The sequence below is a fragment of the Metopolophium dirhodum genome, chromosome 2 (assembly GCF_019925205.1).
Source record: "Metopolophium dirhodum isolate CAU chromosome 2, ASM1992520v1, whole genome shotgun sequence".
Taxonomy (NCBI): domain Eukaryota; kingdom Metazoa; phylum Arthropoda; class Insecta; order Hemiptera; family Aphididae; genus Metopolophium; species Metopolophium dirhodum.
Window position 1 is genome coordinate 34,721,533 of NC_083561.1, and position 17,326 is coordinate 34,738,858.

The 17,326-nt window shown below is 28.0% G+C and overlaps 1 protein-coding gene across 3 annotated transcripts; it reads left to right on the forward strand.

Annotated features, from left to right (window-relative positions):
- Positions 1-1,039: 1,039 nt before the first annotated feature.
- LOC132938562 (uncharacterized) lies at positions 1,040-12,980 on the forward strand. 3 transcript variants are annotated; one of them, XM_061005477.1, is made up of 18 exons: positions 1,041-1,271; positions 1,789-1,856; positions 2,928-4,273; positions 5,140-5,199; positions 5,671-5,787; positions 5,864-5,992; positions 6,078-6,273; positions 6,679-6,776; positions 6,837-7,041; positions 7,715-7,954; positions 8,023-8,144; positions 9,196-9,450; positions 9,504-9,620; positions 9,680-9,867; positions 10,370-11,523; positions 11,623-11,997; positions 12,056-12,200; positions 12,646-12,980. In XM_061005477.1, the coding sequence occupies exons 3-18, from the start codon at positions 2,997-2,999 to the stop codon at positions 12,672-12,674; spliced, it is 4,707 nt and encodes a 1,568-aa protein (XP_060861460.1). In that variant the 5' UTR covers positions 1,041-1,271; positions 1,789-1,856; positions 2,928-2,996; the 3' UTR covers positions 12,675-12,980. The 3 variants fall into 3 exon arrangements, with proteins under 3 accessions (XP_060861461.1, XP_060861460.1, XP_060861459.1); XM_061005476.1 differs by having other exon boundaries at positions 10,370-11,997; XM_061005478.1 differs by lacking the exons at positions 12,056-12,200; positions 12,646-12,980 and having other exon boundaries at positions 1,040-1,271; positions 10,370-11,491; positions 11,623-11,787.
- Positions 12,981-17,326: the final 4,346 nt, after the last annotated feature.

The following is a 17,326-nucleotide window of genomic DNA, read 5'->3' on the forward strand; positions in this document are numbered from 1 at the left end:
CATTACTGCTATAGCAGTACTGACCTCCGACATCACATTTTTAATTTAAAAATTACTGCTATAGCAGTATTACATCTAGTAATTTGAGCACTTGAGAATTTTTTTCCATTGTACATTTCTATATTTAATACGTAACCATCTGGAGAACAAAGCTCATAAAATTTTATCCCGTGTTTCGCTTTTTTACCTTTTATGTACTGACGAAAACCTAACTTCCCACGGTGAAGAAATAGAGACTCATCTAACGAGAGTATATTTAATTTTATGTTGAGCGACATTGTGTCATTTAGCTACACTTACCTATATATTTATTTTTAATTATTTATAAGACAACAATACCTATATTATACTGTATAATGTATTCTCTAACAATTAATTTTATAAGACTAAGATTAAGATTAACAGTTGTGAATTAATCCAGATTGAATCACAGAAATATAAAAAATCACAGTTTTAGTTTTTAAATTATAATAAATTTATTATAGTAGTTTTATGACGATGATAATTGATAAGAAATACGATATGATAATTGATAAGATATTTGCTCTTGTACGGTCTCTAGACCACGGTTTAAGATATCTTAAACCGTGCGCTAGACGCTCGTTGTGAGCACAGTTTTAAATAGAAGCATGAAGATTAAAGATCTCTACAACGTGCGTCACAATGGTATTAAATATGATAATGGAGCTGTAAGAAATATCAATTTCATGGAATAATGAATTTACCGATTGAGTCAATGTAAACAAGTTAGGAAATGTATGTCGAACTCATAATAAAATCGGTTTAAATTAAGAACGGCTCAACTCGTATTTTAAACGTATGTTAGTATTTTTATACGTTATAATATATTGTGTGTTTATACTGTGTTTACGTTATACCATGAACTATTATCTTAGTTCGTGGTTATACCAAAAATATCAAAATGCGACATAGTAATATTACTCTATGTGGTGATCATAGATAATATATTATCTATGGTGGTGATTAGGACGTCTTCCACAATAATATGATTAATCATTTCTGTGATTACTGATAAGCGTCCTCTTTCTTTTCCGCGATCGCAATATCGCATTGCGTTGAGCGTCGCATAGAAGCTTCTTCTGTTTAAGCCGTAATCCAGTCTCGGGTTTTCCTATTGCCATATTTTTCGAAGTTCATTTGAATTTCGAAAGGTAATTGATTAATCGAGTGGTATTATATTATTTCTATTTCTTTGATGTCTCCTACACTAATAAGATGTGGATACGTTACTACGTTAGACATAATTGTTTGTGAGTATTTAGTAATATTTTATTAACCCGTCGTTAGTCGCTCTATGGTCAAAATGATCGCACTTTTTTACATCTTGAATAAAATATACATTTTACATTTCAATTATTGATACTTAATATACCTTTTACAAATAATATTAAAAATACTTATAATACTTATAACTAAATAAATTTAACAACTTGGCTGCCAAGGGTTTTTTGAAAACTTCAATTGCCTGCCATGAGTCTCCATATAATTTGTACATTCCAATTGTTTTTAAATATTATCCTTTTGATGTTGAAGGAATAACTTTTTATAACTATATTATAGAAATTAAAAAAATTGTTTGAAATAATTATTTGTTTTGATATTATTAAACAAAAGGTATGAAACGTTGTTATTATTGAAAAATAATACATAGTCGAAAAGACTGATCCATGAAACTAATGACGTAATATACACTGGCGCGACTAATGTTGCAATAAATAAACTGATAGAATCCTAACTTACTAATTGTGATATTATATTTTCTTTCAGAATCAGCCTCTATCGATTGTTGTTCACATTCATCCACAAAATATGAACATAGAATGCATCTTTTAATTGTGAGATAAAATTCTATTTTGTGTTTTATTTATCTACTTCATTTATATAATATATTACAATATTATTATAAGAGTTAACTAAGTTTCGATGTCATACCATAGACATTTGTATGAAATGTTTGTTAGATTTTACCTTAAGAGTTAAGATTAGGTTAGGTCTCACTCACATACATTGTCATTTGAGTATAATAATCTTATATTTAATCTACTAATAAAAAGAAAATTAGAAAAAACTCAGCAGATCATAGCGTTTAAACTTCAGGGGCCGTTCTTACAATGTCCGGTTAAAGTTAACCAAAGCTTAACCGGCCGAATTCTGCTGGTAATAAAATCTGTTATCAATCGGTTAGTGTTAACCGACACTACCGGACATTGTAAGAACGACCCTAGGTCTTCTCCCATAGCTTAACCACATTAATTGCATTTACTGTTTGATTGTTTTTATTACTATATTAGTAGTAATAACTTATAAATATAGTTATAGCATTAGGGATCTTTTTATTTTTGTGTTTGATGCTGACATGTTGTACAATTTTATTCTAGATATTTCCCTTGTACATAATTTAACTGTATAGTATAATAGTGATCAAATCTGATATATGAGTCAGTAGGTTCTAATAATTAAAGGGTTTTTCATTAGCTAACGCCAAGTTGTAATTTGTATAACTAGTCTGTTCTATAACAAACTATTGTCGGCTCATAATTTATTCAAAGTTTTCAGAAGGGTCTATGGTTCTCAATTGGTGTGTCTATGCATCCCCACCCATAAACAGCTCCCACCGGCGTATTTACGGTAGCAGCAAAAACTATCAGTATGACATTGATCGAAAACAGTCACCAACGATTATGAGCTATAACAACACTTAGGGGTCCAATGATATTCGGTGGCTTAGTCTCCATGCTGTTCACTCTTATCCTGAAATAGGGTAGACAGTATTCAAATTTTTTTTGGTTATTTAAAATAACAGAAAAGTCAATTGTTTTTAATCAACAATAAACCTAACATTATTATTCTTTTGTAATATATTTATATTTTATCTTGTAAAATAAAAACAATTTTTTTTTTGACAGATGGACAATTCAATACAAAATCAAACAAAACAAAATAATACATTTATTTGTAGATAAATTCAACTTAAAATGTCTTCTAGTAGTCCTCCAGTGGATTATCAAAAGCCTGTAAAAGTCAAATCTCGGTGGACACAATCTTGTCAGATAGAAATGATGATGGAAGAGTCACAGTCTTCATTAGATATGTCTGATACTGTTACAGATGTTTCATCAAGTGATTCAAATGATAGTACAGATTATAGTTCTGAATTTAACTCTTTGGAATTAAGAAAATCTCGTAGGACTAGCAGTAATAGAACAAACTATAGACAATCAAATCGGAAAAAACAAAAAATCACTTCCAAAAATTTTAATGAAAAAGAACTTAAAGAGAAACAATTGTCTAATATTTCTGACAATGATCAGGAAAACAAATTTAAATACAATATTTCACAAGAATCTAATATTAAAAGAAATACTTCAGTGGGCTGGAACACTATTTCGATTTTTCAATCAAAGAGTGTTAATAATATAAGTGAAAATATTGATAAATTACCATCAAAGCCTATTCGTCGAGCCTCTGTACCATGGAAGTTTAAATTCTCATTTACAAAAGATTTAAAGGATAATATTAGGTTACTAGAAAAAGATGATTATTATAATATTTCTAATGCTATCAAATATTTAAATTTAAATAAGATACTATTAAGTGAAGATAAAAAATTAACTCAAAAAGAGAATACGACAAATAAAGATACTTCTCAACAATCATATTGTATAAATGTCTCCAATTTAAATTGTAGAGATTTTGATGGTTTGAGTAATAAAATATTAAATATTGAGGTATCTGCAGAAAATAAGCTTAAGCAATCCCATGAGTTAAATATGGATGTAAAGCACTTCAATGAAATATATCAAAACACTAATTTGGAGGTACCAAAATCGTTTTTGTTTAAATCAAAAAATTTGAAATGTAATCCTATCTATAAACTCAGAGAAATTCGTTCCAAAAGTTGTGATTCTATATTGAAAAAAACTTATTATTCATTTAAACGCTGTAAAAGTTATGATAGTGTTAATCAATTAAAAGATTCTGTGACTGATAGTTTTAAATTACAAAAACCTGAAAAAAAATCTCCAAAAAAAAAAAGACGACAGTCAAAAAGAATTAAACCTAAAAATAATTATATAGAAATACTTGATGATATGAAAGTTCCAGAAGTTAATTATAATCTAGTTGCTGATGAAATTTACAAAGAACACAAAAATCAACTACTTGAAGCAAGAATGAATGATATAGAATTTAATGAAAAATTAAAAGCTACCAATTTTACATTAGTTGACGAAAATGTATACAGGCCTAATAGGTAAGAAATACACAATTATAATTATAATTAAAAATTAAAAAACACTTTCGCTGCATGTCTTATTTGTTTATATTAAAAAAGAAATCTTAAAAATGCAGAATATTATCTAAGTACGACTTACATATACGTATGAAATAATTCTTATAATATGACAAAAAGCAAATGGTTGAATCATAATTATAATGGTGTTAACGTTTTAGTACATTGAACATCTAGTTATATAATGCCAATTTGAATCATTTAGAATATGTGAACGGTATTAAATGATGCCAATAGCGTTGTACGCACTGAACATATTAAAGTATTATAAAATCTATTTAATGGTATTGTTATAATATCATTGGATTTTATACAGATATATTTGTTTTTATTCATTAATTTTCTTTTTACTTTATTTATTGTTTATTAAACGCCGAAACGGCAATTTTACATATTATTACAAGTAGGTATGGTATAAGTACTTTACCTTTGTTCTGAATAATTATTTGACTATTACCTTTTTATGCAATATAAAGTCATATTTTATTAATTAATTGTAGATAAGAGTTAAGTTGTAAAAAAAAACTATTTGTTGTGCAATAATATATAATGTAAATGCACAAAATGTATCATTTCTCTAGTATCTAGTATATTTTGATATTGAATCTTTATGGTAGGTCTGCTTTAAGGCAATCATTTTTAATTTTCTCAGTATTTTTTCTGAAAATAACATAAAAAAAAACATTTTGGAAAGTAAATGGAGAAAAATATTGACTATTTTAAAGTAAACCAAAACCTGCTTAGAATCATTTCATTGATTTTTACCATTTATTTTAAACAAAGATACCTTACATATCACTTAACTTAATCTTATTTTTCTTTTTCAGGCAGACTTTGAAATCCTATCCACCTTCTGAAATTCCTGGGTTACGTAAGCTGAAACAACGGTACTATAACTCAATTTATATTCATTTATTAAATTATTATTAAAGAGGATGTTCATACCATTATGCGTTGTCTCCGTCTTACAAACACTCATTGTAGCAAATTAACATTTAAAATAATCCTCTGAACTATATAGTTTTTATATTATAGTAAATTGATCTATTATCAAATTCAAAGATAAGAGAGCCTTATGTAGTTTGATATATCAATTTTAAAACAAGTGTGAGCATTTAAAAACTTTTAAAATGCTCATAACTTGCTTTAAAAAAAAATATAAAAAATACTTTTGTGGAGCCTACGCTAGATACTAGTGTTATTTGATGATAGATCAATTTACCCTAACATGAAAATTAAAAATGGATTATTCTGAACATAAAATTAGCTATGTTATACATTAGTAAGACAAAGACAACGCATTCTGGTATTTAACCATCTGATAACTATTTTTAAATTAAGCTATATTATATTCATAGGATAATATCTGGGGACATAAACGATTATTGTGAGTGTACATTATCTAAAGAAGATATAATTGAAGGAAATATAGGTTGTGATGATAGATGTCTCAATCGACTGCTTAAAGTTGAATGGTAATAATTCAATTAACCATACTTTATTTTTTCTTTACATATATAATATATTTTTATGTTTTACAATTTTTTTTAGTGGTTTGGGTTGTTCTCTTAAAAGGTATTGTACTAATAAACAATTTCAAAATAAACAATTCAAGAAAACTAACATTATTAAAACTGAAAATAAAGGTTATGGAATTTGTGCTGTTGAAGATATTCCCAAGTATACAAATATTATTATTTTTTTATTTTAATAGAATTTAATTTTTATTATATATGCACTATAACATAAATTTTATCTTTTATAGAGGCGTTTTAATTAGTGAATATGTTGGTGAAGTTATTGATTATAACGAAATGTGTAATCGTCTAACAAAAAAAGAATATAAAAATCTAAATTATATGGTTCAATTAAATCCGGATGAAATTATCGATTCCACTTCAAAAGGAAATGTGACTAGGTTTATTAACCATAGCTGTGATCCAAATTCAGTTGGTGAAAAAGTAAGTTTTTAACTCAAACCAATTTTTCAATCCTGATATTTTTATATTTGAACTGTATTGTTTGTGGAAATATTTTTCATTAGTTTTGTACATTTGTTAGATTAATAAATATCTATTACCCATGATTCCACTTTCTTTTAGCCCCACTTTTTGCAATATTATAAACACACTAAAAAAAGAAGAAATTCCCAACACTTAAACATTAGTTAAATCTCTTTTACACATTGAAAACTATGTGTAGTTTGTTATTTTGATAACTTAACTTTTATATTTGTATTTGCCATTATATTATAAGATTAGAACTCTATCATATGTATGTGTACATCTATAATTTGCGCCAACTACAGACAGTACATTTTTGCCATAGATAATTTTACAGTTTAAAAATTTAAATTTTGATTTTAGTGGCATGTATTGGGTCAATCTCGTATTGGTTTCTTTAGCACTCGGCATATTGAAAAAGGCGAAGAAATTACATTTGATTATAGTTTTCAAATATTTGGGTAAAATTTTATATATATAAATCTTATATATTTATTCTAAAAAATTCTTTACATTTTCAGAGATGGTGCTCAAATTTGTTATTGTGGTTCATCAAAATGTCGTGGATACATTAATAAATCATCTCAAATTGCTGACCAGAACAGTTCTGAGGATAGTGAAAGTGCTAATGAAAATGTTTTTGTGTCAAAGCCTGAGAAAAAAGAAAGAAAAAAAAGATATTTGGAAAATAGGACTGCTTATAATGATGAAAATAAATTGAGAGAGGTATTATTTATAATTAAGCATACAAAACTATTCTATTTTTTTTATGGATTTACTTCCAGTGGTGTCCTCAGCTTTTTTGTAAGAGGTCCGGATAGATATGAATTTTTTACCCTTCTCAGACCACTTTACATAGCAGTATATATACTTTCATTGCTTTATCATTTATATTTTATATGACAAATATAAGCCAAAGTGAGCTTCCCCCATAAGTATTTCAATATTTGTTAAGCTATGATAATCACCGACTAAGGGGGAAAAAAGATGTCCACAGCAATTATGAATAATACAAATTGTCTAAGAATAAATAATAGTCATACAAGTTTCTTAAATTTTCTGACAAGGTACTTCTTAAATATGACTTTACATATTTGAGATTTAAGAAACATACTCACATCTTGTAGATTATCTGAGGAACTGAAAAAGTTAGGAGTAACTTGTAACAGCTAAGCTAAAAAGCTGGGTAATTAAGAGTTAATATTATTTATTAATTTATTATACTTCCCTAAGAAATTTAAAACCCATACTAGCAACAATACTTGCCACTAGCAGCTGCTATGGCTATACAATTTTCCAACTGACATAATTATACTTCTAGCAATTTCTTTACATTTAAATCTATCTGCATAAATGTTTTTTATTTTAGTAATATGTATATTAACTAAATTTGTAATAGTTGGGCAGACAATTAACAGAAATTGCCAAATTAAAAACTGGATTAAAAGCTGATCAAGAAATGGCAACATTGAATTTGAATAGACTCATGGTACACATTACAGACAGCGTCAGTCGATTACATGTTTTAAAATTTATAAGAGAACATGATATGAACAAAAGACTATTTATGGATTTCAGTGGACTTAGTATTATTCATAACTGGATGACTTCAAATGAAAACGAATCATTTAAATTAATGGTAAATTTACTTAATCTAATAATTATAAATATTTTTCCAATTTCAAAATTGTTTTTAAAAACTTGCAGATTTTAGAAATCTTAGCTGAATTACCAATAACAAATAGAAATACAATCACTAAATCTAAAGTACTAGATGTTGTTGCTGAATGGGCAAAAATACCACAAGACGTCAAAACTAAAATCGAAAGGTTTCAAAAATTAAATATTAATTTTAACTAATTTGGGAGGATTTTTTCTTGCGTTCTATAATATTTTACTTATTAGAATATGATGTGAGAAATGTATTTGTTTGTTATGATATTTTTTTTACATTTATTGGATAGAACGATTGCTTCAAGTAGAAACTACTCTTTTTCAAATGAGAACAGACCGCGTCGCGCATCATTATCAGAGGCAGAACAATATGCCCCTACCACAAAATTAGTAATTGTGGCTCAAACTGTTGGGAGTGAGAGGGATGTTGTGCAAGTTTTGACCGGTTTTCATATGCCACTCTGTGTGTTCTCATTTTTCTAATGTTGATGTTCTAAAACATCTTATTTATATTGTTAATTTTAGATGTTTATAGTTCCTCAAATCTTAGTATTGGATAGGGATTGCAAATGTTAAATGCCAAAAATTAACTGAATTTTTTTTTATTCCCTGCATGCCATTAAATTATGATGAAGTATATTCAAAGTAGGTATTTTTATTCATAGAGTTCAACAAACAAACTGTAACACTTGAATGAATCATTCATGCAATTTTGTCTGTTGCACACTTGTTATAAATTAATTTATATTAGTAACTTTACATAAAGTGGTACTGCATTCTTCCGTTTGGTTGATTTTGTAACTCAGATTTGATATAATTAATAATAAAAATAATAAATAGAGTAGAAGACAGGTCCCAATGTTTTGTATAGGTGTTCAGGTATATTTAAACTAGTTCTTGTAGCTGTATAGTTACAACAGTGAAGTATGATATGTTTGACTGTTAGAACTTCCCTATAAGTTGAGCATTGATTCGGTTCTTCTAATCTTATAATATAGTCGTTAGTTAGCCAAGTATGTCCTATTCTTAGCCTGTTGATTATGATATTGTGATGTCTATTACTTAAGAATGTTGGACAATGTTTATAGAACTTTTTGTTTCATTGAGTTTTATATGTAGGGATGCGGGTGCTTAAAGTTCTTGCCACTGTTGTAATGTCAGGCTTTTGTTGATTTGGAATAATACATTTATTTTAATATTTTTTAGTTTAGAGTACCCTGCTACAGAAATTAAAAACCATTTTCAAGAAATTGATAGCTTATTGCCAAATGATAATGAAATTAAAAATAGTCTGGTGGAAAAATCTAGAGCTTTGTGGAAAAAGTGGATTGTATTGAAAATGGTGTTTAAAATTCCTAAAAAAATAGATCATCATAAACCACCTACAGATATAAGTGCATGTAAACTTATAGACAATTGTTATCAATCTCCTGTGGACATAACAACTTTGGATCGAAAAACGTAAGTAATAAATAAAATAATTTTGTTTTAAAATATAATGTTTGTACTACTAGGTTTAGATATTCAAATAAATATGTAAATAAAGTACGGAATCAACATGCTACATCATTAGATCGTATGAAATTGAGAAAAGAATATCAATTTAAAGTGGATAAAGAACGCCAAAAAATGTAAACTATATTTCGGTAACAACATATTTTTTTGAAATTACTAATTTTTTCAAATTTAGGTTTAGGAAAAAGGTGATGGATGATTGGTATGAAAAAGTCGACGGAGTAGTAAAAAAGAAACCTGATGAAAATTACTTACAACACCATCAGACAGTAAATTTCCTTAATTCAACATTAAACAATAATAATGGAATTAGTGAAAAAACAAGATGGGATTCTACTTCACAAGCAACACATGTTGAACAAAGTAATATAAATATATTTCGAACTTGAATATTTATTTAAATTTCTATAATAAATAAAATTATTGTCGAATGACAAATACAACAAATATTTCTAAATATTTTCAATTTTTAATTCTAAAAACAATAAATACAGAGCCATATGAAAACATTCCTCATTAAAAAATGATAGATATCAAACAATTAAATCAAAATTTCACCCAGCGCTGTACTTAACAGTTTATGCTATATTATCATGGGCATACTCACGGTGGGAAGAAAGGGGTCATGTGGTTTAACCTTCCATCCCTTATTGACTGTCTTTTTACGCGCCTATTTTGTTGTGCACTGATAGTCCCTCTACATATGTTCCACAACCCACCTCCACATACCATATACTATATTAACAAATTATTAAATCCTTATGGGATACAGACATGTATTTGAATGTGCATATAAAATGTGTTTTACATAAACTTGCTTATATATTAATATTTTCATTAATATTATTAAAATGTTCTGTTTCAGATTCAATAATCAAATATGGTGGACATAATCCTTGTTTGAAGAATTACATGCCACCACAAGCAGTACAACAAGCATTCATTCAATTTCCACAGTATTCTCATACACAGTCTCAAGTTTTCTCTGATTGTCATGTAGTTAATCAACCAACATTATATGATACTCCTTCACCACTGACATCTAGTCAACCATTGAAAACACAACTGCAAAATATGGCTACATCAAACAATAAATATGTTAATCAAAATATTGAATCACCTGTTCTATCTCCAACAAAACATCTATTTAAATTAGCTGAAACTAATGTCTTTAATTTGATCAATGACAGTTTACGCAAGCATTATAATCCTGAAAAAATGAAAGTTGTTGATACAGAAATGGAACATTCTAAGAAACCTTGTACAAAAGTTGTACAATCTGGTGCAGATTTATTAGCAAGAATTAAAGTTATTAGTAATTCTTTTAAAAACCAGCCATCAAAATTAATTACAGTTAAGAACTTGAAACAAAAAAATTATAATACAAAACTTGAAAAGGTACCTTCGTCTGATATAAAATTGAAATCTATTTGTGACGAAAATAAAAGAATTATTTTCATCAACGAAGAAACTGGTGTGACCTCTAACACATTAAGTGAAGATCTGTTGCCGACTCCTAAAACTATTCAAGTATCTAAAAACAATAAATTTGCAAATGCCATATTCAATTCTTTGTTAAAAAAGGAGTTAAGACCTGAAAATGAAAACTCAGTACCAAAAAAATTTGTTTCAAAAAATCTCAACTCAAATGTATTCACATATAATGAAACCGACAAAGAAATTGAATTGTATAAGAATATGAAACCAAAAGTTTTAAAAAAAATAGTTGGTCATGTAAAAACTAAAAATGGTTTTGTAGCTGTTATGAAACGACAATGGGGAATTAAACTAAAAGGTTTAAAAAGAAACCGTGATGAAATACCAGCTACAAAACGCAATATAATGCGTAAGGGTAGTATACATCGTTTAGCATTGAAAAATTGTCTTGTCAATACAACAAAATCAGCATTAAAGAGACAAAGTAGTATGAATGTGAACGACTATTTAAAAAGATCTAAAGAAAAAAAAGTTACATTCTGGATAGAAGGTGAGACATCACCAAATTTGCCACACTCAGAAGTAAGACCAATTAATTTGAATCAAAATATTGTGAAACAAAAACCTCTTATGAAGTGTTATCCATTTGAAATACGAAATGAACCTAAATATATTTTTCAGCCTTCAACTTCTGCTATTCAAGGTGGTGATAATTCTCAAATTCCTGGTCTCGACACAACTAATGATCAAATCATTACACCTATTGTTGCGAAATTCAAAGCATCAAGAAATAGGCGCATTAGCTTACGAGACAAGTCAACTGAATTAGAGCAATTACGTAGTCAAAGAAATCATAAGATACCTATCAGTATGATGTCTTTATCTGTGGATGTTTTAAAACTTATTCCTGATAACAGGAAAGAAATGAAAAAAATAATAGACTATTATCATTCAATGGCTACTGTTATAGTAAAGACTTTAGGATCATATGCTAAAAAGACCTGTCAACAAGGACGTATAAGAAGCGATGAAGATTTTAAATATCTTGCCAAAAAAGTAACTAAAAAATATTGATTTTAATGTTATTTATGGAAACACTAAAATATTTTTTCAGATTAATGAAAATGTGTTGTTAAAAGAGTTACAATTAAAAAAAGTGGACAAATTAAAAATAAGTGACAGTACAAAAGATAAAGTTGCCGAATATATCAGAAAGTATATGTCACGGTTTGGAGAAGTCTATAAAAGAAAACCCAGTGGTATGAATGATTTTAAATTATAACATAAGTTATAAATCACTCGAAAAAATAACCTAAAATCAAGGTTTAACGCCAAATTTTGGAAATCCTGTTATAATTAAATCTTGGGTTTTAGTTTTCTTACATCATAAACTTGACCAAAACCAAATCTAAAAAACCTGTTTACACTTCTATAACCAAAAATGAGTGCCAACACTGGTTAAATCCAATGTTAATTTAAAGAGTTACTGTTAGTTTCTTGATTTCCAAAATCTGGTTGTTTTCCTTATTAAAAACTAAACATTTTAAATAACTTATTTCTAAATACTATGAGATAATTATAAATTATATAATGTTGCTGCATTATTATTTAAAATTTTTAGATATCTAATATATTGTTATATAAGCACTAACAAATATAATTATTTTTATGTTAATTTAACTAATGAAATATAATTTTTTTCAGAACAAACTAATCACCACAAACCGAAGTAGATTACATTGAAAATATTTACTATTTTGTTTTAGTATAACACTTTTTAACTGCCAATAATTTTTAGTTTGAAGTTGTTATACTTTTTATGCTAAGTATTAAAAACTAATCATAATTTTGATTTATTTTAGACTGATTAGATATTTTATGTGGTTGATTTAAGTATGACTATTTCTGTACAATATATTATATAAATATTTTCTTTTTTATGTACAGTCATGACTTAAATTTACATTTTTTTTACACATTGTTAATTACCATGTTGTTTTTTATATTTTGGAAGTACATGAAAAATAATTAAATTATTATGTTGGCATTTTTATTTATTTGTTTTGACGAAGGTGTTCAAATGAATAATAGTAAAAAGGTGATTTAAAATATATTAAATATACTTACATCGGTACTATAATATTTATATAGAAGTTATGTGTTTTAAAATGTTAATGCGATATAGATTTGTAGTTTAGGTACCACTCAATATCACAAACATTCGCTATTGATTGATGGAACATAATATATTAATTGTTTCTAATCTAAACTTTAGCTTTGAATTTTGATTGTAATATTTTTGTGTCAGTTATCAGTCGTCATCATTTGGGGTAGTGAACATTTCTGATAGCAGATTGAATATAGTTGGCAGTGGCGTATTTAGAATTTTGTCATGGGGGGAGGGGAGGGGGGATATGATTTTATCCAGTAGTCCCGGTTTTAAGAGGATGTCGCACCTGCTATGTTGTCTCCATCTAACACGTACGGCATAGCAAAAACGCTTTAGCGCGGGAAAGAACCGAGAAGGCTACGGTCATAACTAAGAAACGAAATTTTCACCACATATAAAGGAAAACTTTGGCTGTGCAATATCGTTTTTATTTTATTGATATCACTTATACGAAAAAAATTCTTATTGTTTCAAAATCCATTATTATTTGTGTTTTTCAAACTTAAATAACTTTTTTTGAAGTTCTGATAACGACAAAATTAAAACGATATTGCACAGCCAACGTTCTCCTTTTTAGGTGTTGAAAATTTCGTTTCTTAGTTATGCTTATGACTGTAGCGTTCTCGGTTCCTTCCCGCGCAAAATAGTTTTTGCTATGTTGTAAAACGGAGACACATGCGGGTGCATTGTCCTCTTAAAGCTAGAGGCCTTAAGTTAGGACATCAACAAATGTTGCATATTATATACAGCCTATGGAAGGGGTGTCCCAATGACCACTCCCCCATCCCCCACCGTAAATACGCCGCTGCTAGTTGGTACTTCAGGTCGTCAAATGTAAAAAATGCCTTGCACTTTTAGACGGGAAAAAATGTTATTTTTATGCAAAACCATGGTTTATTTATTTGCAGTATTTGACAAAATCAAAACAAATAACCTTACTTACTTGAAATATTCACCAAATGTTTACATTGGCGTTTTCTATATATGATAAAATGTTCAAAATACATATATTAACTCTTGAGCTCTATATGTACTCATATATTTTATTAGTATAAAATAAATATTGTCGATTTAAAAAAAAAAAAAATATGGCAAATGTCGATTTTATTTGGTCAAAAAGTAGAACATTTAATACAAGTTTCCTCATAAGTTGTAATCAAAAAATCTATAAAATGTATAAACACAATTTTAATACAATTTTATACATTTTTAAAGTTAAATTTGGACAAAATAAGATACTGAAACAAAGAACACTAATTTTAGTTATTTTTTTGTAATTTAAAAATATTATTCTCATATAGGTACTTGAAACTTTTAACGTGTATAGTATTCATTGGCGCATCTAGAAGGGTGCACTTATGCATCCCCAAGTTTCAAATTTACACCCCCAATTCCTAAATAATAAAAGACTTAATTATATTTTATGTAAAACTTATCAATAAATACAAAAATGTTGTACTATTCCTATAGGTACTGTATATTGAGGATATAAGTAGGTACTTTGCTATTATGTTCCCAGCTGTAACATAATCTTTAACTTATTTAGTGTTGTATAGACCAGACCAAAGATTCATTATAGTTTTTTTATTATTATTATTATTATTAAGAAGGCAAATTAGATATAATGAAAATAAAAAATAAATAGAAGGTCAGGAGAAGGGAGACGCACGCAGGTACTATATATTTATTACTTATTTGTGTAACAATAATCATAATAATATTATATTATAAATAAACGAAATAACTTTGAACGCACGGTAACGATACTGTTCGCCTATTATGCAGCGTGTCAGCGTGTTTACATAGTTTCCTTGTTTATAATTTGTTATAACTTTTAACATAGATAATTATATAAAACATTAAACAAGTAAACAGTTAAATTGGGTTGTTCGAAAAATTATTATGGTTTTTTTTTTTATGAAAATTAAATATTTTAATGTTACCAATACTTATTCTGTAATAGTTAATAATATTAAACAAATAATAAGATCTATAATACCTAAAGTATTTTTTGAAAAAAAAACAAAAAAATATTTAGCATGAAATCCAGGAACTAAGTCTTCCAGTTACAATATGTTCTACTTATAGTTCAAATGAGTAATCACTCAGAGTTAAAAAGTCCTTAACTGAATAAAATAAATTATAATGGCATTATTGTATGGGTAATTGACAGAGGAGAGATGGACCACGTAATTCTGAAGTCTAAACTAGCAGTAATTTTAACAAATAACGGAGTCAAAGCATATGATAGGTACACATATCCGATATTGTATACCCATTATACAGTCAAATACGAGTACCTATATCTGAACATAACGAATCAATTATTGACTGTAATTAGTTCATTAAAGAATAAAGATTATGCAGATGGCACCGAGTGATAAAAGCTTAGAAATATATATAAAAAAGTTAGTTAAAATAATAAAAAAAAAATTGAAAGGGGAACGTGAGCGTCCGCAGGCAAACACATTTAAAGAAGCAACAATCAAAAAATTTAAACAAAATTATTTATCCCGGTGCTCGTCTTTATAGCACTCTAACAGCTAGACTCAGCTATAGAGACTGAATACTATAACCTTCAGTTCCATTAACACAAAAATCTATTAATAATAATTAGTTCATTAAACAATAATTATTCAGAATAGACACCAGGTGGTCAAAGTTTAAAAAATCAACTAGTTAGTTTAATTAATGAATAAATAATTGTAAGAGGAATGCTGCAGGTGCCCAAAGGCAAACGAGTTTTAAGAAGCAAAAAAATATATATATAGATAAAATTACATAGTAGATGCATACTCTGACTGTAATCTAAAACCTCCAGGTTTTAAGCCCAAAACGTTACTTAATAAAATTTGTTATTTAAATTATGATTACCTAACTAGAAACGCTTATATAAGAATTAATTAGTTAAATTAATGAAAAAAAAATTAAAAGTGGAACGTGGGTGCCCTACGCGTGCTAACACATTTTAAGAAGCAAAAAAGATCAGATGGCAGTATGCACAGGATGTAAATGTTTAAAAAATCTATACCTATAAAAAGATCGACAATAGGCTAAATGAATAATATCAAAATTGGAAGGGGAACGTAAACGATCAAGGCAAATGCATGTTAAGAAGCAAAACAAATGTAGAAAAAATTATACAGTAAGAACACACTAAATAATACAAGCCACAATCTCTAGATTCTTAAACAGAAATAAAATTCACAATAATTAGTTCATTAATGAATGATTATTCAGAGGGCACCAGGTTATCAAAGTTTAAACTATGTATATAAAAATCAACTACAGTTAAATCAATGAAAAAAAAAATTGAAGTGAAACGTGGGCGCCTGCAAGCAAACGTATTTAAAGAAGCAAAAAATATATGTTTTAAAAATAAATCGCACGTAGGTATGTTAACTCCCCTAGATGGCGGCGTATGTGCTTGATGATATCTAGAAGAGATGTGGGTTTTAATATTGTTAATTAATTGTTTTTGTCACTATATAGTTAGTTGTTGTCGCGCGTTGCGTAGCGATTGGTGACCTGCGCCGTTGCGAGGTTGTCCAGACGTTATTCTATTGCCTCGTTTCTTAATAAATTGTTGTTTTTCTAAGCCTTTATAAACTTGTGTTCATTCTTCTCGTAGGAAAAGTTAACAGGTATAACACCATAGGCGTGCGCAGACTTTGTCCGCAGGGGGGCCCCTTAAAAACGTCTGAACCAAAGATTCTTGTTCTAATGACTACCGTAAAAAGGGGTGACTTCAGACATGTGGGGTGAATTCGGACAACACCATGTTTTAATATCTTAAGAGGTGCTTTATTTAACATTTTAAATAATATAACAGTCGAGAGCGCCAGGAATTTTATCTTGGGGGGGGGGGAGCATTGGTGGCCTTTGAAAATTTGGCAGGGCCAAAAAAGTCCCAATCCGTGGTCTTTTTCCCATTCATAGGCTCAGTATAGGGTAGGGGGCTTACACACCATCTATTGTAAAGACTCTGTTTCATATACTAAGTTTTCACATAATTATTGGTTTTTATTTTAATTGATAATACATATCATATAAGTATAGGTATATTATTCAATATTTACACACTTAAACATTAGATATCATTTTCAACAAACTTACATAAACAATGAGTACTTTATTATAATATAGGTAATAAACAAATTACATTTGTTTTTGAGTTAAAACATTTCTATTAAATAAAAAAAATTACACAATTTT

Coding starts and splice junctions, on each gene's coding strand:
- LOC132938562 (XM_061005476.1), top strand. CDS start 2,997: ATGTCTTCTAGTAGTCCTCCAGTGGATTATCAAAAGCCTGTAAAAGTC. Junction 8,145..9,195: donor GTCAAAACTAAAATCGAAAG/GTTTCAAAAATT, acceptor AATATTTTTTAG/TTTAGAGTACCCTGCTACAG. Junction 9,868..10,369: donor AGCAACACATGTTGAACAAA/GTAATATAAATA, acceptor GTTCTGTTTCAG/ATTCAATAATCAAATATGGT.